This window comes from Otolemur garnettii, unplaced genomic scaffold (genome assembly GCF_000181295.1).
Source record: "Otolemur garnettii isolate 467f Iridium unplaced genomic scaffold, OtoGar3 scaffold00028, whole genome shotgun sequence".
Classification (NCBI taxonomy): Eukaryota; Metazoa; Chordata; class Mammalia; order Primates; family Galagidae; genus Otolemur; species Otolemur garnettii.
Window position 1 is genome coordinate 19,293,367 of NW_003852423.1, and position 22,919 is coordinate 19,316,285.

Here is a 22,919-nt window from a genome sequence, read left to right on the forward strand (position 1 = left end):
AACCCTAATAGCTACCGGACGGGGCAGCAGTAACCCTAATAGCTACCGGACGGGGCAGCAGTAACCCTAATAGCTACCGGACGGGGCAGCAGTAATCCTAATAGCTACCGGACGGGGCACACTTCTCCTGTGTTGGGTGATCGGCTAAGCGCTCAGCGTAAGGTGAAGTCTTCACATAAGCTCATTTTACTGAAACTCCTGACGACCTTTCTAGGTAGGAACCATTGTCAGGGTCAGGAAACAGGATCAGGAAACAAGCACACAGAGGTTATCAGCAGAAGGCCAGATAGCAGGTAAGTGTGAGAGCCGGGATTCACATTCGCCCACCCCAACCCCAGGGGCCAGTGACCTCATGCACACACTTTTGGCTGCCGGCTCCACAGAGCAACTTTCTTACACAGCAAAGCTTTCTAAAAAAGCTGATAAGGCAAAAAGCAGAAGTTTAGAAACGTAGGAGTTTATTACCACATTCCTCTGTTCACCTAATTCTCCCACACCCCCAGGAAGACAGAAATCCCCCCACATCTAGTAATCCACTAAAGTGGCTGTTACCCAGAACCACTGGGAAATAACTCATTCTGGAAAACCAAGTTTTCTGCACAGCAAAGCATTTATTCTTTAAATAGCTAGCTCCTGAGAAACAAATGAAAAGGCGAGTTTACTTGAATAGACAGTGCTTTGCAGTGTAGCACAGACGCCCCTGCTTTTTTAGAGTATATTTCATTTAGCAAAAAGTTTGAGCATGACCATAGGCCAGGCATTGCTCTAGCATGAGAAGTGCAATAAAAAGGAAAAAAAAATATTGTCCCCACTGTCCTAGGGCACAATTCTAGTCTGCTCTAAAATAATCGACCTTGGTCAGGTGCTGTGGCTCATGCCTGTAATCCTTCTAGCACCCTGGGAGGTAGAGGCAGGAGGATTGCTTTAGCTCAGGAGTTTAAGACCAACCTGAGCAAGAGTGAGACACCCCCCCCACACACACTAAAACTAAAAAAAAAAAAATTAGCTGGGCATTATGGCGGGCACCTGTACTCCCAGCTACTCAGGAGCTTGAGGCAGGAGGCCTGCTTGAGCCCAGGAATTTGAGGTTGCTGTGAGCTAGGCTGAGGGCATGGCAGTCTAGCCTGGGCATCAGAATGAGACTGTCTCAAAAGAAAAAACAAAAAATAAAATCAAAGAATCAACTCATTGCCGTATGTTCCTATCACATGGTGATGTTTTCAAATTCTTACTCAAGTGTACTGGAGCATTTATTACCAAAGCTAATGGCCCAAATAGGTCTGATTCTTGAAAGCTTTCACTCCTCTCAGCAATCTCAGGTCCTTACAGTCAGTTTGCTTTCTCCACTGATGCTTCTAATCTGCTGTGGTCTTGGAAACCAGATAACCAGTGTTGCTAGAATTTTCTGTCTTATAAGTCTAAGCATGCTCATATGTATTTGAGCATGAGTTTTTAGCTCAGTTTTAACCCAGGAGCATTTGATGCTCTTATTTGGAAATGCCTTGAGTAGGGAGGTTGTATTGTAGTTATCTTTTCCACACGTCAACTAGTAACCCACACTATTCCTTGCCCAATAATTTTTATTAGTGTAAACTAAGGGAGCCCAGGCAATGGGAGTATGCTTTGTGAACTTGAAACAGAAATTCTCCTGAATACATCTAAACACATTTTCAGGAGAGGGGCTGCTTTAAAAATTTCAAACCAATCATCTGATGTCTTTAGTTATGGTATAATTTCACATCTTTTTAACTCCTGTAATTGAATTACAAATACTTCTATGATGTTACCACTAAAATTATGGAATTTCTCATAAAATAATTACTTATTGCATGTAATTTTTTAAATAAAAATCTTAAATTATTTACAGTATGGGAAAGGACTTTGCTATGTATAATGATGTTATGAGTTTTAGAACTAGATATTCATGTCCCTACAAATACATGTTGGTTTTAATTCCAGACGGTTGTAATTCTGCTCAAGAACCTCCCAGTTCACTAAAACAATTAAATGCAATACCATAAAAAAAAAACTTAACTCAATTTGTAAATAATCAGTAAATTACTAGTGAACACAAATGAGCCCTCTTTGAAGTTGAATGACAGACTTCTGATAAAAATAGGAGTGAGAGTAGCTATACTCTTGATCACCCATTCAAAAAGACAAAGTTGCTATTGTTGGCTCCCATAAGACTGTGGAGATAAAAGAATGTAAATAATCCCCAAATTCTACAGAATTCCTTTAAATGCATTTATATCCAAATTTACAGTGTTGTTAGTTATACTTACTATGGATCTTTTACTAAGTTGATCTCTCCATTTTTCAACTAGGCAATTTTCAAGAAGCATCATCCTGGAATAAAAGTAATTTGTCTTATTTAATAAGCAGCTTTTCATTATAAAAGCATAATGTTTAAAAATATGGAACATTGTAAGAAAAACTCTTAATCCTGCAATCCACGTATCTGCCACTTACATTTTATCGGTATTTCCTTTCATTCTTCTCTGTACCTGTGTATATTTTTAGATCACACTGTATATTTTGATCATGCTGCACATTTCCTTTTATCATGACATTATGTGAATTTCTGATATGGTAATTCAAAAATATAACTTTAATAACATAACATTACAACTACGGACATCTATAAAATGTTTAGCATATCCATACTGTTGAATCTCCCTCTTGTTTAGCTGTTACTATCAGTGTTGCATTGAAAATTCTTATATATCATAGTGTGCCCTGGCTTATTATTTCTTTAGGACAGATTTCTAAAAGTAGAATAACTGAGATAAAGGTTATGTATTTTTTAAAACTATTTTCAATGCATAGTGCCAGGTTGTTTTTAAAATGGTTACACTTTCATCTAATTCACTAACATTAAGAGTTAGATAAAAATGAAATCTTTTTTATTTGAATTTTGGAATTTAGGAAGTAATTTACTATTTATATTTACTATTTATATTTCTTTTGGAATTTGCATATATAAACTTAGTATACATATGTCTATATTGTGGCGTCACGGTTTCAAACACTAGTTTGTATGAATTCTCTATAGAGTACAATAATCATTTCTTTGTCATAGCTATCATAAATATTTTTCTGGATTTTTTACTTGTTTTTTTATTTCTACTTGTGATTTTTTGCATATATAATACAGGGTGGCCATAAAGTTTGTGTGCCATTTAAAATATTTGTCTTTATGGCCACCCGGTATTGTGTAGTCAGATACGCATATTGACATTTTCCCTTGTAATTTCTCACATTATTTTTATGTTTAGGAAGTACTTTGCCTTTAAGATAATTACACATTTAGTTGCCTAATTTTATCTTCTTTGACTAAGTACTTAAGATATGTGTCTCTTTAATCCTCTTGAAATTTATTTTATAGCATAGCATAAAGAGAATAAAATATATTATTTTTCCAAATTAGAATATTTGCAACATTCACTAAATAATAATTTGTCATATTTGCTTCATAATAGAAATGCTCTTTCATGCTTTAGAATCTGTTTCATGGATTTTTCCCATTTTTATCTATTTATACATCTATCTAGTCTCATGCCACACAGTTTTAATGAGTAGAGTTTTATACATGCATCAGTTTTGCGGGTCTCCGGGGGGCAGACTTCCTCTCATAATTCTTATTTTCAAAATCTCCAGTAGATGCCCTTACATAAATCCCAGTCATCCAAAAATATTTTTACTGGGTCGGATTTATATGCCATTCGTTTCCTAGATAGAATTTAAGGATGAGTAACCTGGTACATCCCTGCTGCATTTAGCACTGCCACAGATACCAACACCATGCAAGAGAAGAGCCCAGAAACATTGATTGCTCCTTTAGAGAGAAAATAGACAGTAGAGTGACTTTGAAACCAAGAACACAAGGCGATACCCACAATGTGAGGAGGGTACCAAGCACTGATAGAATACAGAATAAGACATTATTCAAGTAAGCCTATTTCCAGAAGATTTTTTTTTTTTGAAGGAAGAGAGTCTTGAGCTGTATCAGGAAGAAATGAATGAGCATTAATAGAAGAGAATGAAAAGGATGACTTAATTTATAAAGATGAGTGATTTTGCTGGAGAAGTACATTGCAGTAAGTTATGAGGCCCGTCCTGGAAACTAGGCTGAAGAGCTTGACTTTATATTGTAAGGAATGGACCAGTACGTGAAAAGATGACAAGGAAAGAGGGGGGAAGGAAAATACTCCCAGACAGGGCGATGCATGTATATGTGAGCAAGTGTGTAGGACACATATATTTATTTTTTGATACTTTGCCTTGTGATCATTTGAAATAAGAATCATGTGTTCTTAGATTCAGAAGTCACCTTAAAACTTGTATGTGTTTTGAGTGTGTACAATAGTCTGTCAAGCGAATATTGGGAGAGGTATATAAGAAAAACATGGGAAACCATAGTCTCTAATGGATACTTACTTAATATTTATTAATAAAGAGGCCTTGAAAAAATCAGTATTTGCCACACTAAGATTATTTGAATGATTTGAAAAGAACTGTTCTTACTCAAGATAATTTGCTTGCCTATTAAGCTTTGAAATTAGTTTAGATTCTAAAGTTGAGTTTTAAAGATTTCATTAAAATAATCACATTCCTTTTTTTCTCTTCATTGTGTGAGGAATGAATTGATATTTGTGATAGCCCAACAAAGATATCTCCTAAAACTCCTTTTTAAAGAAGAACTACTGGCGCTGTTTTGTCGTTGAAACCACAACTGGGAAAGGAGATTTATTTATTTAGCACTGTGCACAGAGTCCTTCCTGCCCCTTTGAGCCTACCTTGACCGCCACTCATAACACATGATGAGCACATCTTGGTGGGGAAGGATGTGTGGACACTGGCAGGAAGAATTTGTAATGAGTGGAACTTGAGTTCGAGGGATGGGCGATGAGGATTTGAAGATCTCTTTGACATCCACCACTGTCGTTACTTCATTACAGCCGCTCCTCTGCACAGCTTTAATTTTGGCATGAATAACTACAATTTAAAAGAGATAAAAGTGTTGTTGAAGCCCTTGGGAAACAGCTAGGCATTGTGTATTCATGCCAACTCCTGGGCCTCTCTTAAAGAATCAGTCCTGTAATTATGGTCATGTCCAAGCAGCCAAAATGCAGGCGGAAAGCCTACACAGTCATATGCTAAATGTAAGGCTTCCCATATCATCAACATTGTCTTAAAAGCTCTGAATCATACTGCAAGATGGGAAAGCAAATTAGGAAGCAGGCTTTTGTTTGGGTTCTGCCGTTGGGTCAGTGAAAATTTCACAGAGACGTTTGTTTATATTCTCCTTTGTAATGATCTGACATTAGGATCACAGATTCTGAGAATCAGAAGTCACCTAAAAGTTTGATTTCTTCAATCACTTATCTGATGCTTGAACTTGTTCTGTGTAATAGAACAGTGATTAGTCACAACATTTTCAAACTGGAAGGAGTCTCTGAGGATTGTCAATCTTTTAGAAAGTGAGACCCGTGGTGAGTAGAGATGGAACTGTTATTACAGATGGTGGCTAATGTCATCATCTCTGATCAAGTTTTAAATTCTGGTTTCTTCAGTCCCTTGCCTCCCACAGAGTTGTAATCAGCCTAATATGGGACTGTCTTGGATTTCATCCTGGGAAGCTGGCTTATGAAGGATCCGAAACACTTGAGTGGAAAATGGTTTCATTATCAAGGTAGTTCCAAGGCCATGACACCCAGAGAACAGAATGTCAGTGAAATCCTAACTGATACCCAAGGCTGGATCTTGGCAGTTAGAGAACTAAGCAGACCAGATTAAGATGATATCTACCCAGAACAGGCTTTAAGAAAAAACCCACTGGAAAAAATAAAGTATTTTTTACTATTGTTAAATTACCCACATTGGCTATGTATGATTCTCAAATCTGACAGCTTAATAACAGGTTCTTTTTTTCAGATTTTTTTTATATTGCAATGATCCTTCCACTTTTCGTGTGTGACATATATCGTAAAGTTTCTTGTTGACATAAAATTTCAGTGTAAAATATGAAAACTAAGCAAATAAAATGAACATTTTCTCCAAACAGCTTTCTGTTGTTTTAGTAGAATTTATTTAAGAAATGCAGTGAATATAAAATAGCCAGCCCAAACAGACACTTAAAATTTTTTTAATAAATTTACTTTCAAATGATGATAAAATTAAAATTATTTAAGTATTTATAAAAGTATTTAAAAGTATTATAAAAAGGTATACAGGCTAATCTTAATTCTCGGGGCCTCTGGGTCTTAATTCCCTGGGCCTCAGATAACCCAAATCCATGAATTATTCACCTGTTCTTCCCGGAGAAATCTGATCTCAGGAAGAGACCAGGTGGGGTGTGTCATCTGGGATGAGTGGCACTTCTCACCAAGACAAGGAAGATCAAGTTATTAAACTTTTAATCTGATCTCCTTAACTGTTCTCACCTAGATAATTTCCTTTTTTAAAACTTGATTTACTGAAGAAACAAGAAGTTTAACAATTACTATGTGCCATATACCACCCACATAATTGATTAAAAAACTCATCAGTTCTCTTCTTCACTTTGTGATGAGTAGATCTGGTCTTGGCAATGACAAGCTTGTTGACATTCCAGCTTTGTAAAATGCCCAGTCTCAAAAATAAATGGCTTAATCAGATGACTTACCATAGCTATAGTTTTTGCTCAGATATGTTGCCAAAGTTGGCTTCACCTTTTTGCACTTGCATCTATCTAAAAAAGGGCAAAAGAGAGACAAAAAGTTGGAAGGGGTACAGAATTACTCTGGGGAGGAGAAGAAAGGGGGATCCTTGAGGAAAAAGGAACTCACCAGGGCTTAGGCGTTTACAGTCCATATCGAGAGGCCTTTCCTGCACCATCATGTCTGGCGTGATGTCTATCCACTTAACATCTGGAACACAAACAGGCCACATGGGTTTGGTTGGTGATTTGGTCTGTTCACCCAACTGGAATAAAGAATCACCTCAAGATATAAACTAGCACAGCATCATAATAAGAACAGTACTTAATAGTAAAAGTGACACGTGATTATCAACTACTTCTTTCATAATGCCATCATAGGGCTTAGAAGCCTTTTGGGTGACACTTTGCTTATTTCTGCTCAGCAGAAATGATGGGAATGTACATCCATGTAACCTGTGTGGTACATACAGGCAACGTGGATATATCACATCATTCCCTCTCAACGTCATGTTAAAATGTTGATTTCCAAGTTGACGGTTCACCATAATTAAAATAACCCAAAATATTTTCAAATCCTCACCTCATATTTTGCAGTACAGAAACATTCTATAGTTACATGATGGAACCAAGCTTAACCCTCTACCACTTATCTAATTTAAGCAATGTGTGTGTGTGTCTTTATATATTAAAACTCTAAATTAGAGAGGAGTTTCACTTAACACTCTTCCTGCATGTTTGGGGCAGTGCTCTTGAACATAACTTCAGAGATTACACTACAGCAACACCAGAGTCTCTTTAAGTGTGGGATAGCCTGGGACAGAGAAAGCCTGGATAAAAGAACGCAAAAATATTCTTAGGTTTCATTTCAAGAAGTGAATTTAAACCTGCTCTTTCTTCCTAGAAAAGCAGCCAAATGACCAAAGAAGAAAGAAGGAAGCAGAAGCAGAGACCAGACTAACTAATATGCCACAGTAGTTGGCTCCTGGTCAATGTCCAGGAAACATAAGTCACCATTTCCCAGGGTGATTGCCTTTACAAGCCTCGCTCCTGGCGGGGAGTAATGACCATTGCTGCTTTTTCAAATATAACTTCTGAGAAGCAGCACTAAATGGAGAGAGTATTAACACCTGCCTAGTGAGATGGCTTTCAGCAGCAGATGAGTTAACACACGTGAAGTGCTTAACACTTGTCAAATACATAGGACTGCTGTTTGCCATGATTATTTGTTTCTACTGTAAGTGAAAACATTGCAAATGGCTCCCTTTGTGGGGAAATCAGACTTTTTCATAATTGCATCCCCCTTTCCCACCCTGTCCAAGCCTCAAAGGGTTCTAACATGGCGGCCACAGCCCCGGTACCTCCTCACCTCCCTCCATCCTTCCCCATCCTCACCCTCCGGGAGGTCTGTGACGATGGCTTCGGGCGAGATGCACACGCCCCGGTCATAGACAGGCAGGTCGTCGCAGGCCAGGCTCTCGGGCCAGCTGTGGTTGTACATCTTCATGAGGGGCTCGCAGTCGTCGCGCGCGCGTTGGCACACCGACTTACACGGCTTGATGGGGTCGTGCAGGAACTCGAGGGTGCAGATGGGCGCGTACATGGCACAGAGGAAGAAGCGCAGCACGGCGCTGCAGTTCACGTCCACCAGCTCCTCGTACTGCTCAATGGCCAGGATGGCGTTCTCCTGCGTGCTGTGATGCAGGTGGTTGGGCATCCTCGTGATGTTCCAGGGCATGTGTCGGCACATGGGGATGCGCACCGCCTCGCAGGGTGCGCCGCGCACGCCCAGCGCCAGGCGCAGCCACAGGCACAGCGCCACCAGGACCGAGAGGAGCATGGCACTGTCGTCCCGCGGGGCGACCGCAACAGGCAGAAAGGAACCTTTTCTTCCCGCTCCCTTAGCCTTTCCCTGTGCCTTCTCCGAGGAGCAAGTCCTTTGTGGGCACGGGAGCGATCCTCTTCCCAAATTCTAATCGGCAGTAACACGGGGCTCTGGGGTCCTGCCGCGGATCTCTGCCGTCCAGCGCACAGGGCACCAGCAGCGCCAGCGCCAGCCCTGAGCCTCCCGGCCGCCAACCCTCGCGGGCAGCTCCAGTCTCGATCCCCGCAGCTCGGAGCGCAGCCAGCCACGGCCATTGCGGGACCCTATTTATGCCGACACCTCCCCTGACGTGGGCTCGGAACGCTCCCTTGGCAGCTGCAGGCGCGGCGCGGGCTCCCCCTCGGCTGCCCCACCCCCAGGCCTCGGAGCAGGAGCGGTGACATCATCTCCGCCCGGCTGCAGCCCAGGCCTGTCATCCCGCTTTCTCCCAAAGTCCCCTCCTTTCAGTCTGGCCAGTCCTTATTCTTCGGACGAAAAAAAAGTGCCTCTGGCAGCCGTTTTGGACACCTGATACAAGAGGTCCAAGAGAGACTTTCAAGAGAGGGACAGAAGCTTTTCGGAGTGAAAGCTGAACTTTGCTTCTCCTGCCTTAGTTTCTCAAGCATAGAGTTGGAGGGAAGTGGGAACTGTAGCTGGCCGCTAATTCTCAAACGCACTTCCATTCTCCGGTAGGGGGCGTGAGCAGCGCTGAGGACAGTGGTGAGAGGACCTGGGAGAGAGTGCAGGAAGGACCGGAATAGGATGGACGTGTTATATAAGCTAGCCCATCCTGTCCCTAGTTGTGTGAAGTTTGTTGTTATGCTTAGTAGACGTTAGTTTTGGCTGAAGATTTTCCAAGTAGCAATTGGTTTGCACTGCTCAAGGAACTTAATAGAACTACTGAAAGGTGCAATAGCATTTTTTAGTTTGAGAAATGTCTTCTGGCTACCCACATTCCCCCTTCCTTCTACATGGAACCCAGAAGAAAATAAGAAAACTTTAGACACTACGGTCTGAAAGATTCTTTTTTCCTCCATGCCAAACAATTTCCAACCCATCAATTTAAAGTCTTGATTTTTGATGTGCTTAGAGACTGTTACTCGAATTGAGTAAGAAGCTGTGTACCATGCAAAGCCAGTATGTATGTTTCGTTTCTTCTTTCATCTTATCTGGGTTAGGCAGACGTAGTAAATCCAACTGCTGGCTCAGCTATCCACAGAAAAGGAGGCTTTATTGTGTGCATATCAATCCTCTGGCATATGATATTTTCTTAGGGCAACAGCAATACAGAAATGTGTTCTCTTCATCTTAATCTTTAAAACATGGTTTAACTGAACTTAAGGCAGGTATTTTTTTTTTCCTCTCCAAAGCTTAAGCCCACGGAGTTAGTTTTGATCCCCACCAGGACTAAGGATTAAAATAGCTGGAGAAACAAGCACCACTATCAATGAATGGGAATTTACCATGGGCAAGGCATGGAGCTGAGCATTTTAAGTGCATTATTTTATTTTTTCAGGGAACATGAATTAAAAATAGTAAGTTGAAATGATACACAGACTGGTGCATTTCAGGATTCACCCAAAGAGTCCAGTTTTAATTCGTGGAAGCCCAGTGTCCTAAAATACCAGGCCAATCTAGAAAGGCCAATCTAGAAAATACTTACCTAAAGAACACATCTCAAGCTCCAAAGATGCCAAACCAGGCTAGCAAAATATCAAGCAAGGGGAATAGCCCAGACAACATCTCAGGCCATTTGAGTCTAAATCTCTTGCTAAGTGAAGGAGATTTTCACCTGAAGTTCCTACCAGGTGAGCAAGAGAAAGAACTGAACTACTTACTTTTTCCTATAACTTAGTTGGAGAAGGGCAAGTTTGGAGAGAGATCAAACTTCTGCTGCCCGCTGGAACCTGGTGCATCTGTTTATGCAAGTACCAGTCACAAAGTCTCATGAGCTTTCCTGATGTTTTCTGATGGCATGTCATTTAAGAAGGGGTGAGGGAAGTGAAGAGCCCTCTTCCTAAAGCTCTTTGCTTACCCCCCTAGGCCATTAGTAGCCTGCCTCTAGTGTTTATATAGGGAGGAGGCATCAGGCAAGGGTTCATCAGGAGAACCTGTCAACTGCCCTTCTTCATGCTGTGACTTTAGAATACCCCACTTTAGCATTCAACTCATTATCCCCTTAATTTATTTGCCAAAGCTTAGTAACTAAGGAGGTTGCCTTGACCAGTGGCTTCTCCTTGGTGACTCCTTTGTAGGTTCCTCAAGGGGTTGCTTCTCTGCCCACTATGGAGCTGTCTAAGGCTGCATCCTCACCATATTCTCACTCTCAACATTCCCTGTATTCCAGGTTTTCTGAGCCCTGCTACCTTTGAAGTTTGGGGCCAGATAATGCTTTGTTGGTGGGGATAACTGTCCTGTGCATTGTATGAAGTTTGGTGTCATCCCTGCCTCCACTTAGTAAATGACAAAGGTAGCCTTTTCCCCATCCCCATTGTGACAATCAAGCATGTCTTCAGATATTGCCAAATGTCAGATGTCTTTTGGGGCCAAAATTGACCCCAGAGAGAGACCACTGTTTTGCTCTTTGCCTTCAATTACCATGTACCCATGGCTCCCAAATCCAAGATTCTTGCTGCTTTCTGGAAGTGTTTATCCAACTGTCCTCTTGGTATTTCCACAAGAATATCCCATAGTCATCTCAAAGTCAATGAGTCCTAAAATGAATTCACTACCTTTCCTCACTCAGGATTGACTTCCCAATGCCCCAAACCAGAAACCTCTCCTGGGTCTGACTCCTCCTCTCCCTTCCTCCCTCTCTATTCCCTCTACCTCTGCCTCAGCCCAGTCAGAATGTCTTGCCAGGATTATGACAGCAGCATCCTCTGTCCTGCCTCTACCCATTCTCCACACTGTGGCTTGTATGAGCCTCCCAAGGCACCTGATGGTGCCCCAATCAAGCTTTAGATTGACTGATGGTTCTCTCTGTCCTCAGTATTGATGGCAACATCCTTAAAATAAGTGATATGGCTTCAGATTACACTCTACCTTGTACTTAAACCCAGCACTATACTCGTGTCTGTTCTGTCTCACTTTCACCTGGCTTATTCTTCCTTATCCTTGGAATGCAACTCAAATGGAAAGGAGCTATGAACTTGGAATGTAAGAGTCTTTCTTTTTAGTTGCTTTCTTTTTTCTTGATTGCATGATTTAGAATTAGATCCTAGCATTATATAAACACAAACCCAATTAGCTTTGTTCTTGAAGATACCAAGCACCGCAGACACACAGAACACTTGGCTTGTAGTGTTGCCAGGCAATGGGAAGGGAAAAGTCTCACTGTGTCATGAGCTTCAGACAATGTCCCCAAGTCCTAGGCTGTACTCAAGGACCTAACCCTTGTTCCCTGGACTCTTCACTGGGATCAGGGGCTGGGAAGCGGCCATAAGGAATAGCTAGTATCATTTCTTCAGGAAAGGACTTGTCTTTCCACTCTAAACTTGGAGAAAGAAGGTGGCAGTTTTGAGAAGGGACACATTCTGGTGGGCACGGCAAGTTCAGTAGCTCTGCTGACCTAGCAGTTTGTCCCAGCATGTGATCACCTGTTGAATGGTGCAGTTAATGGAGAAACATACCCATTCCGAGTACAGCACCCTCACTCCCCTTTAAAACGCGATGTCTTTCAGGATGCTAGTGGCACCACTGCCACTGCATTTCCTGTTGGCAGCAGTGAGCAGTGAAAAACAGAAGCGGCTGCAGGCAGCGTCCAAGGCAGAAATAGCTACTGCGCGATTCACCCGAGCTGTCCCTGCTCCCCAGACTCGCGCGTTCCGATCTCAACTGCTGCAGGGGCCACGGAGGGGACAGGAAGCACCTTCGCCCAGACCACACAGCAGGCGCAGTGCGGAGCGAGCGGCGGGAGCCACTCTTTGCCCTGACGCTCAGCGCCCACTTGCTCTCCCCGGGGGGCAGCGGACCGATGCCAGGCTCAGCTCCCCTCCGCGAGGCCCGGGGAGCGTTGGGCGCCTGGCTGCTGGGAGGCCTCTGCGTCTGGACCCTGGGCGGCCTGTGCGGCCTGGGGGCGGCGGGCTCACCGGGGACGCCCCGCCCGTGCCAGGCTCCGCAGCAGTGGGAGGGTCGCCAGGTTCTGTACCGGCAGAGCACCGGCCGCAATAGCCGCGCGCTGGTCTCCTACGACGGGCTCAACCAGCGCGTGCGGGTGCTGGACGAGAGGAAGGCGCTGATCCCCTGCAAGAGGTACGGGGGGCGCTAGGGAAGGGGTGCCAGGGAGGGCGCGGGGGCCTGCTCCTGGGCGCTCGCTTTCCCGCCCCTTGCAGATGTCGTGATCCCTTCTAGAGGGATCCTTTGCAAGGAGGGTCGTTCCTGGTCAGCAAGGTCGGGGTCTGGGGGCAGAGCCGGGCTGGTCCCACTGAGTGTGGCATGTTGGCCGCGAGCACCCCTTCATGCCCCGTGGGGCGGTGGCAGATAAAGAAATGACCTGACAAGGGCGAGATGCACTTGCGGGCGCCCCCATGCCAGGTTCGCCCCGTGCCTGCGCGCTGCTGAGTCAGGCCGGCAGCTGGCTGAGGCCTGGCCGCCTAGGGCGTGTCTTCTGCGCGATCTCATTTCTTCCTGGAGCCATCTGTGAAGGGGCTCCAGGAAGAATATATATTTTCTAAGAAATATTTTTTACATTTTAAAGCAATTTGGCAACACTGCAAAAGGTGTGGGGAATTGATAACAGAAGATTTCACGCACAAACTCATCACATCACCTTTTTACAACTTAAAATTTTGTTCTACTCCCTTAAGGTATTTTGTTTTAAAGCAAATTTTACAGACAGTGATCAGAAAGTCATGTATTATCTGAATCCTTTTTGTTAATACTTAACATTGCCTCTTACGTGGTTTCAATTTACCATCGTTGTCTTAGTCGGCTCCCTGTCAATTTTTAGTGGCTGCACAATATTCCCTAGAAGGACTGTGCTATATACATTGTTTTCATCACTGGTCTGATAATTCACCTTTCCTCATTTGTTGTGACAGAGGACACTCTCTTTCTAAGACCCCATCTTACTTGCGGCCCCTTTAAGACCTAATTTCTAATTTGGGATCAGCAGGGCTCTCTTCCACAGTCCTGGTAGTTTATCTCCCCCTCTCTGGCCTCTCTTTAGGGCATTTGGGTTTTAGGAGTTGCAGTGTGAATATCCATGGTTTAATGGCTTAAGCCTCCAGTAGGCAGTAAGATCTACAGAAAAAGGGCATCTTTAGTTTCTGGAACAAAATAAATCTTGATGTTATTGTTTCATCTGGAAGGAATTTGTTGAAGTATTGGGCAACTTGAAGAATGTATGGAAAGGGCAGACCCTTGCAAACAATATATTCAAGGGTGCAAGATAATGCATCAGGACAGGTAACCCGGAGCCCCAGAGTCATCATGGTGGATGGGGGATATTTACACAGTCTTTCAAGAATGTTTTCTGTTGGGGCTTGATGGGCAAGTTGATAATAATCACCACCACCATCATTTGAGTGCTTATCTAACAGCCATGGTGCTGAAGACTTTACACATATCATATAATTGTCTTTAAATCTTTTTTTTTTTTTTTGCAGTTTTTTTTTCTTTTTTTGGCCAGCTCCGGGTTTGAACCGGCTACCTCTGATATATGAGGCTGGCACCCTGATTGTCTTTAAATCTTACAGTAACGTGACAGTCTAGCTTTTATGACTCCTATTTTACAGACAGTGACTCTGAGGTCTACAGAGATGAAACAGCTTTCTTAAGATCACACAGCTGGTACTTGAGGAAGCTGGGTGGATTCCAACACCTCTAGCATACCAGGATCACATTCCTTCTCTCATTTAATAAGCACTTGTTCATGTAAGGCACTGTACCTACAAACAGGGTGGGTTCTGGTTTTCAGGGAAGTAAGAATCTGGGGCTGGTATCACATAAATAAAAAAATTCCCATGTAGTGAGAGGCTGGGCACCTAACTCACGCTTCTTGGAGGAGGGGAAATATGAGTGAGCTCTAATGCACCTGTATGAGCTGACCAGGGAGGTGTAAAGAGAAGACTGGCCCAGGGGTACATGGGGGTATCCACACCAGTATGTGTGCCGTGCTGGGGTATGCAGGGCTGAGTACACTCTGAGAACTGAAGGCCAGTCGCTGTTAGGGCTGAAGAAAAGAGGATGACAGAGTCATATTGAAGAAGCTTCAAACTGGGGAATGTCATGATTAGATTGTATAAAGATCACTGGACGCATCCTTGAGAACAAATCCCCAAGATTCTGGCCCCAATGGAGCAAGGTAGAGCAAAATAAAAGCACCTGTAGTGGTCCAGGTGAAAGGTGGATAGTAGAAATGGCCATAGTCAGAGGGGGCAAGTGGATGCGTTAGGGAAATACTGAAGTGGTTTAAACTCGGAGGGTGTGCCAATAATTGGGTGGTGTGCAGCAGGGGTGATGAGCGAGAGGGCAGCATTAAGAAGGAGGCCCCATTTGGGGGTCCTGAAGCTAACAGTCTATGGCATGGTGGGCCATGCTGTTCCCTGAAATAGGGTTTGACTCTGTGCACTTCTGATTAGAGTGGACTGCTGCTCTCTGTGTAAGGTGTGTACAATGGTGGTGCATTGATAAAGAGTCATGTTGGAAGGGCCCAGAGCACACTGCTGAAGTAGAAGAGTGTGAATAGGGAAAGGATATGGATTCATAGCCCCTAAAGGTAGTATTTTTAAGAAATTAGCCTTTGGAGTCAGACAAATCCAGATATGAATCCAGATTCTGAATACAGTTCTTTGGGTAAGTTACCTTAGCTTTCTGAGGGTTAGTTTCCTCATTTACAAAATGGGAATACTTATTAATGCCTAATTTATTGGACTATTATGGGGATTAAATGAGTTGAAGTATATAAAGAACACAGTACATTCTGTGATAGTATTTAGGAGATATATGCTTTGCCCAGGACTGAGGTGGTCCCCATTACCACCACCATCTTCATCATCCTGGTGAATCTACCACACATCAGAAACTCATTGTTGGCCCTTTGTGCTCCCACTAGGGCCCTTCTTTTGACAGCAGCCTGGGAGGCAGCAAAGTTAAGTCCAAACCATGTATTTCAATGATTTTAATAGCTGGCACTCAAATTCACGAGACAAAGTCATTCTCTCCCTGTAGTCAGAACTATGTGGGGAGCCAGATTACAATCAGGAGGTTGTGAGCAAAGAGTTGGAACAAATTTATTGAGCAAACATCTAATGATTGCTTGCTCTAGGCTAAGTTGTATGTTCAGTGTTGAGATTTCCGTCATGACTAAGGCAGGCCAGCCCAGGGGAAGCCTTAATGGTAATGATACAGCGATGCCTTTATTTTTAGAACAGAGATACCTTGTTGGGGGTTCTTTGCTACCCCAAATCTGCTGCTCCTGACTCTTTCAACTCCAAACAGAGCTTTGGTGGGTCCTGCTCAAGTTAATCTGAGCAACCTTCTTCTTCCATGACCCTGTGACTGGTATATAGTCTTTAGATGTGCATATTACACATTTAGCCGAGTCAGAGCCAAGTCTTACTGGCCTAGAAATTTTTTTCTCCCTCTGTGATAATGTCTGATTTGTTTGCCCTGATCTGTTAAGTGTTGGTTTTACAGTTTAACTTATAGAAGGCGATTTTATTCCTCTCCTTCCCCAGTTCTTGGCAAGGTTCTGTCTCTCAGTTCCATCGCTGGCCCTAAGTCAGATGTAGAAAAGAATGTTTAGTGCACAAATGTATTTTTAAGCTCTTTCAATGTAGATTTGTTGGAACAAATTTAGAAACTTTTTCAGGTATTAGTAGTCTGGCCAAGAAGCCAGATGTTATTTGAATAAATTGTGGATGAATTGTCTCTTCATATTTATTAGTAAGTTGAGAAGTAAGTTTTAGAATTGGATCAACTTCTCAAGATTTTCATTTTGCATCCAAAGAGTTGTGGAAAATCCCACTGATATTTACTGTGAAAATGACTAGGATTTTCCAGGCTCTTTCTTTCCTTAGATGATGGAAAAGATTAAACAACTTTACAAGCTTCAGATAAGATGCCTGAGCAGAGAATGGGAAATATTAGTAATTGATACCATTTTGTTTTCTGGTTCCAGCTGTCTTTCTTAACTCCTTGGTTAAATTCACAAGTATTTGCTTGTAAACTGGAGGAAAAGCAAGAAGATCATGATCCTATTTCAGGCAACATGTTGAACTTTATGGGAGAAGCAATGTAGATACTGAATGAACCCTCTCAGGCCAGCATAACTTACTGTTCCTATTTATGAAATGATGGTTGAGTGTTGGAATCAATGAAGCTACTACTGTAGGATGAGCAGAGAAACTTTTATAAATAAGCATAGAAGGGGTTCCATTTTGGGAGACTATTCATTGTCAATCCTATGTGTTCTATTGAGGACTTTTTATTTATAAAAGATGAAATATATGTCATAAATGGAGTGGCAAGGGGATTCTTAATTCAAGTTCTGATTAATTCATATATGTCCTAGTTTTCCCAGAGCATATTATTTCTTGTAGAACAACATAGCATCTCTCTCTCTCTCTCTCTTTTTTTTTTTTAAAAAGAGAACCAACCTGCTGTGGTGGAGAGAGCAGGGGCTTCTATGTTAGATAGCCATGGGATGCCACCCATAGCTTCTATTCCTGGCTTCACCACGATATGGTCCTTAACTTCTCAGAACCACAGTGTTTAACTCATCTTTTAATTTAATTTTAATGATGCCTACCGTGTTGATACCAACTAACTTTTAGGCCTTCTTTCTTAAAAGCTAGAGACAGATAGAGTTAAATGATAGTTTGAAAGCACTGATTGTACTTTTATTCCATCAGGCTGCTTTGCTGTTTCTACCATGAGGCAAGGAACTTGACATAGATGCTGAAGTGTTTCTCAAATTGTCCCTTTGTGTAGATACATTCAAGGTTTTCTTTCTTTCTTCTCCTTTTCATCCAAGCCTATGCTTATAAGTAGAGAGGAGAAGACTCTTCTCTCCATTGGGCCTCCCTTCATGCTAAGAATTGAATAGGATTACTTGGGAGAGAGTGTTGGTCCACATATCTTCTGTGGACAGTTACTTCCAAGGGCTGTTATCACTGGATAACTTCAATGATCACATGTGTTTGAGGATGAGGATAAGGATTCTTTCTCAAGTACATAATTTCATTTTATACTGATACTATATCTCACAATTGTAGAAAAGTTGCAATCCTAGTACAAAGAGCCTGTTTTCTCTCTGAATTATTTGAGAGTAAGTTGCCCACCCATGACCCACAGGTACTTAAATGTGTATTTCCTGCAAATAAAGACATTCTCTTCCACAACTCTCATACCACCATGAAAATCAGGAAATTAGCATTGACTCATTTCTACTGCCTGAAATTCAGGTGTCATGAGGTTTTGCCAACTGTCCTTTATATGTTCTGTATAGAAGAAAAAATCCAATTTAAATTCAGGCATTGCATTTAGGAGTTGTGTCTCTTTGGCCTCTTTCTGTTTGGAACGGTTCCCGGGTCTTTCTTGCACTTCAGTATTTTTCAAGATTACCGGTCACTTATTTTGTAGAATGTTGTTTGACTTGGGTTTTTCTAATGTTTTCTCATAATTAAATTCAAGTTGTTCACCTTTGGCAGAAAGATCACAGAGATAATCCTCTGTTCTAATTACATCCTGGTGTTCACTTTGATGGCTTGATTGGCTGTTGTCTGCCAGGTTTCTTCACTGTAAAATGATACAGTTTCCCTTTGTAATTAATAAGTATTTTGTAGGGAGGTATTTTAAAACCATGCATCCACCCCATTCATCCTTAAACTTTCAATTTATTCCTTTATTTATGTCACTACAGACTCCACAATTCTCATTTTATTCCATTTTCTTTCATTGTTTATTTTGGTGTTTGTATTGTCCCAGATTCTTCTAGTGGAAGCCTCTTCAAGTCAGTGTCTATGTTCTTTTGATGTGTTTTATTCTTTGAGCACTTCCTTGCTTTTTGGAACAAGATATTTCCAGATCATCTGTATTTCCTCTGCCACAGCCCTGGAGTAAGCCATTTCTCAAGAAGCCTTGGTTACTTTTTTTATAGAATCTATTCGGATGTCAGGATCTGTGCTGTAGCTGTGCTGACTGTTAATCGGGTGACACTGGTTCCAGGTCCTTTCAGTGAACAAAGCAAGAGCTTGTAGGTTTCGAAACACAAATACAAAGACAGACACATATACATATATACACATAGTAATTTACATCTATATTTCTAAACCTCCAGTTCCAATCTCTGGAAGTATTTAAACTGCTTTCTGATTCTAATCCACCACCATATGGTTCATTGTAGTTTTCTCCTCTTCATTTTTGCTGCTTTCCTCTCAGATGGTGAGAAAACTGCCTCCCAACATTCAGTCCCAATGGCAGGGGGCGCTCTTTCCCCTGTGGGTTTCCTCCTCACCCCACCTGGGCTCTGCACCACAGGCCAGCCATGTAGGAGCTTAACTTGTATGGTCCTACCTAATGGCTTTAGTCCAAATTGTTCCGCAGAAGGAAGCGGAAGGTCAGATTATGTTTTTTATGTATATTTGCTTTCTTGCAGGTTTCTCAACGTATCATTACAGCCCCTCAGAAGGTATCTGCGTGGCTAAGGGAGGCAGAGTAGTATAACACAGTCAAGAAATTTCTTTCATCACAAACCAGGGTTTGCATGCTTTGGGCTTTCAGTTTAAGAAATCAGGATTTTCTGAATTTCAGGAGAATGACTCTCCCTTTGGTCTTTAATCTGTCCTTTTGATCTCAGATGTCTGGGGTTAGCATTTTCTTTTATTAGCTCAAGAATTCTGACGGGTAGTGGCCTCCTGATCCTCAAAGAGTAAACCTTGCTTACTTGCAGTAGAGACTTTTTCTTCAAGAAGGAGATGTTTTTTGGAAGGGGGGGGAGCAAGCAAAGTTTCCTTTAAGAAATTTAATGTGATAGACTTTGAATTTCAGAGGATTGATGGTGGGACAGGAAAGGAGAAGCAGGCAGTGGAAGGAAAGAAATGTCAGCAAAGATATGCCTAGGAAAGAAAGGACGCTTGAGGGGTGCAAGACTAATTTAAAATTGGAATCCAGGGGTGGTCACCATTCTGCTCTCTACTGTCTCCAGTAACCTTGAGATGTTTCTTTTTGACTCTGACCCTAAAGATGGTGGTCAGGGGCAAAGTGCCCAAAGATCTGAAAATATTCCACCAATTAGTGGTTTGTTTTTCCTGGAATAAATATGATAGTCTTATATTTCAACAATTCCCGTAAAAATCTTCTTATTTCCCCCCTTTATAATTTCTTTTATTTTGCCCAATTTTAAATAAAACAAAATCTTCCCTTGATCTGAGTAGCAGAAACCTCATTCTGTCCATCCATTTAGAGCAAATCTCATCTAACTCCAATTTCTGCCCTCACATCAAACTTTTGTCACCACAACTCTATTGAAAATGCTCTGGTCAAGAATAGTAAACTCCATATTACTAGCCGACTAATCTTGTATCAGACCTCACTTTATGCTGGTCATTTCCTCCATTCTGACACACTTTCTTCACCTGGCTGTTACGGCATTATCCTCCTGGATCCTTCATTCCTGTCCTTCTCAGTCTCCATTGCTTTCCTTCTCTTCTCAGAACCATTGATGGTAGACTGACCATCTCCTTGCCATTCTGTCCATAGCCACTCTTTTGGTGACCTTGTCCAGGTCCTGGCTTGAGATGCCATCTCTACGAGGAGGACTCCCACTTGGACATGTCCAGCCCTGAGGTCTCTGCTGCATGCCACCCTCCAGGATCCAGCTGCTTAGTTGTCTTCTTCTCTTGGTCTGTAGCAACCATCTCAATGTCAGCATGTCCAAAACCAAACCCTCGGCTGGAAACAAACAAACAGAAAACAGAACAAACACAACTTACTCCTTCTGCATCTCCGTATCTCAGCTAATTTTATATAAAAAAATTAAATTTCTTAAACAAACAAAACTTACCTCTGTATCTCCATATCTCAGCTAATATAATAAAAAAAAATTAAATGTCTTAAAGGAAGCTTTACAACTCCAGGTGCTCAGCACAAAACCCTGGGAGTCCTCCATTTCTCTCTCTTGACACCACGTACTCCATAAGCAGATCCTGCTGACTCCGATTTCCACATCTACTGAATCCAATCACACCTCCACCATTATTCTGCTACAAACCTTTATTGCCTCTTGGCTGTGCTTTTGTAAAGACTCCTCACAGGTCCCCCCTTTGCTTCTTCCCTTGCCCTCTTTAGTCTGCTCTCAACATACAGCCCAAGGAATGGGGGCTGTTCAAACTAAAGACTCCAGTTCCTTTCCCTCTCTGTCAGAGTCAGTGCTTGCCTCTGAAAGTTAATGACCTGAAGCCCTGAGGGGACTGCATCTCCTCTTCGCCTTTTCTCTGATGTCATGGCCAGGCGGCCAGAGCATGCTGACCCCCTTGGCACTTGTACCTGCTGTTCCCTCTGCCTAGAAAGCCTTTTCCCTCAAAACAAGCATGGCCTGTTCCCAAATGAGACTACAAATCCTCCCACCTTCTCAGTACCCACCACACAGCAGTTCCCTCCTCCCCTGCGCAAGGCTCTCAAAGGCCAGAGGTTATTGCTGTATCTCTGGGACCTTAGAACACTTTAAATTCTTTCCAACATTCTAAGTGGGACCTAAATAAATATTTGTCCTGCACAAAAGAAACTGGGTTCTGATGCCAGGAAAGTAGATTCCTAGGCTTCATTTCCTTAGAACAAGACCTGACTAAATTTTTATTGAATTGGTGAGAGAGGGAATCAGTAATACTGATTTTATGTGTGTGTATGTATATATTCATTGTAAAAGGATATCTAAAATATAGATATGAGGTCAGAAAATTAAGTTCACAAACTCTTCCTAGAAGAAGTGCTGTGTACCTCATTGCTGAATATCGCGCCAGTCACCTTCAACATAATCCCTTTGGGAAAGCTACACGCCAATGCCTGATCCTAGTTTACGCTTCAAAGAAACTTTGTAAAGTTTTTTCCTGCAGTGACCATCAGAGCTGTCCTTGTATGAGGTACAACAATTAAGTTCATGAACTCATCCTATCCTAGAAAAATTGCTTTGAAGAGTGGACTAGGCCCTGGCATTGGTGCATAGCTTCCCAAGGGGAGTACTTTGAAGGCAACTGTAGTGATATTCAGCAATGAGGTATGGAACACTTTTTCTAGAATGAGTTCACAAACTTAATTGTCTAATCACATATAGTTTTTCTTTTTCCCCACATAATTAAATGTTTTAAACAATAACTCCATGGCTTTATGTAGTGGTTTCATGGTTCATTATTCATTCATATTTTACATTATTAATATCTTTTGTTAAGACTGATTTTTGACATTGAAATCACATCTCCTTGGAGCCCTCCTAGGAGGGTATACCATAGACTCTAGAGAATGGATTCCCTAGGTTCCTTTCCTCCAGGGGCTATTCCCCAGCTGTTTTCTCATCAAAATCTGTCCTTGCTGTCTTTCTTGATTCCCAGTCTCAGTTTTGGAGTATTTCTCCCAGTATGGGCAGGAAGGTTTCCTAAGCACCAGTAACTTGTTAGAAGCAGTGACTCTTTGAACCCTGAGGCCTAAAGAAGAAGAATCAGATCCTTATCTGGGTGCCTACATCACCCTCAGGTCCTCCAGAGAAAAGAGAAACTTAGGACAAATGGCTCCCGAAAAGAAGAAGGCAGTTTTCCCTGGATCAAAAGGCCAGTGGGTTGGATGAATCTTGACTGTTCACAGAAGGCTGCTTTTTTTGTGGCTAAAGTTAGATCTTCTGGAAGAGCCCTAGAGTGTGACCTTTGCCAGTGAATGAGAGTCAGAACCTTGACCCTAGACAGGAACCAAAGCCACCACCACCCACCACCACAGAGAAGGCACTGCTCTGGAGCATCTCAGAAGTCACCAGAAAATCTTAGCAGATGGGAAGCTGGTGGCACAGGGCCAAGGGACACTCATTTCCTCCCCTGATGTAGCTTTGTCAGGTACAAGAGAAGTATAACTTACGAGGAGTATATGTGGCCTCGTGAACCCCCAGACTAGTTAGTCTGGCATGTGGGAGCAGCCATGGAGATCGCAAGCCCCCCCCCCCCAGGTTGCTTGAAATACTTACAGGGAAGGTTGGTAAGCCTAAAACACTCCTTTCAGGTCTCTTACTGAAACACCTGTTGGATCTTCTAGAATCTTGACCCTTCACAAAAGGCTACCAAAATGTCTCACAAAGATTCAGATGAATCAGGATTCACAAAAATCCTGATGAATCAGGACACTCAGGCTGAGAAAGGCAGGCTTGCCTCC

At 42.4% G+C, this 22,919-nt stretch overlaps 2 protein-coding genes across 2 annotated transcripts in view; one reads left to right on the forward strand and one right to left on the reverse strand.

Moving 5' to 3' along the window:
• Positions 1 to 8,823, reverse strand: part of SFRP4 (secreted frizzled related protein 4) — a 9,667-nt gene extending 844 nt beyond the window's left edge. Inside the window, exons 1-5 of the mRNA XM_003788593.3 lie at positions 8,096 to 8,823; positions 6,831 to 6,911; positions 6,668 to 6,733; positions 4,800 to 4,998; positions 2,286 to 2,349 (exon numbers count right to left, since the gene is read on the reverse strand). Of these exons, the coding sequence (XP_003788641.1) occupies positions 2,286 to 2,349; positions 4,800 to 4,998; positions 6,668 to 6,733; positions 6,831 to 6,911; positions 8,096 to 8,540 (855 nt within the window). The 5' untranslated portion in view covers positions 8,541 to 8,823. The remainder of the gene's footprint in view (positions 1 to 2,285; positions 2,350 to 4,799; positions 4,999 to 6,667; positions 6,734 to 6,830; positions 6,912 to 8,095) is intronic.
• A 3,413-nt stretch (positions 8,824 to 12,236) lies between these two features.
• The window catches only part of EPDR1 (ependymin related 1), a 33,371-nt gene continuing 22,688 nt past the window's right edge, over positions 12,237 to 22,919 (forward strand). Inside the window, 2 exon segments of the mRNA XM_012804354.2 lie at positions 12,237 to 12,520; positions 12,522 to 12,818. Of these exon segments, the coding sequence (XP_012659808.2) occupies positions 12,237 to 12,520; positions 12,522 to 12,818 (581 nt within the window).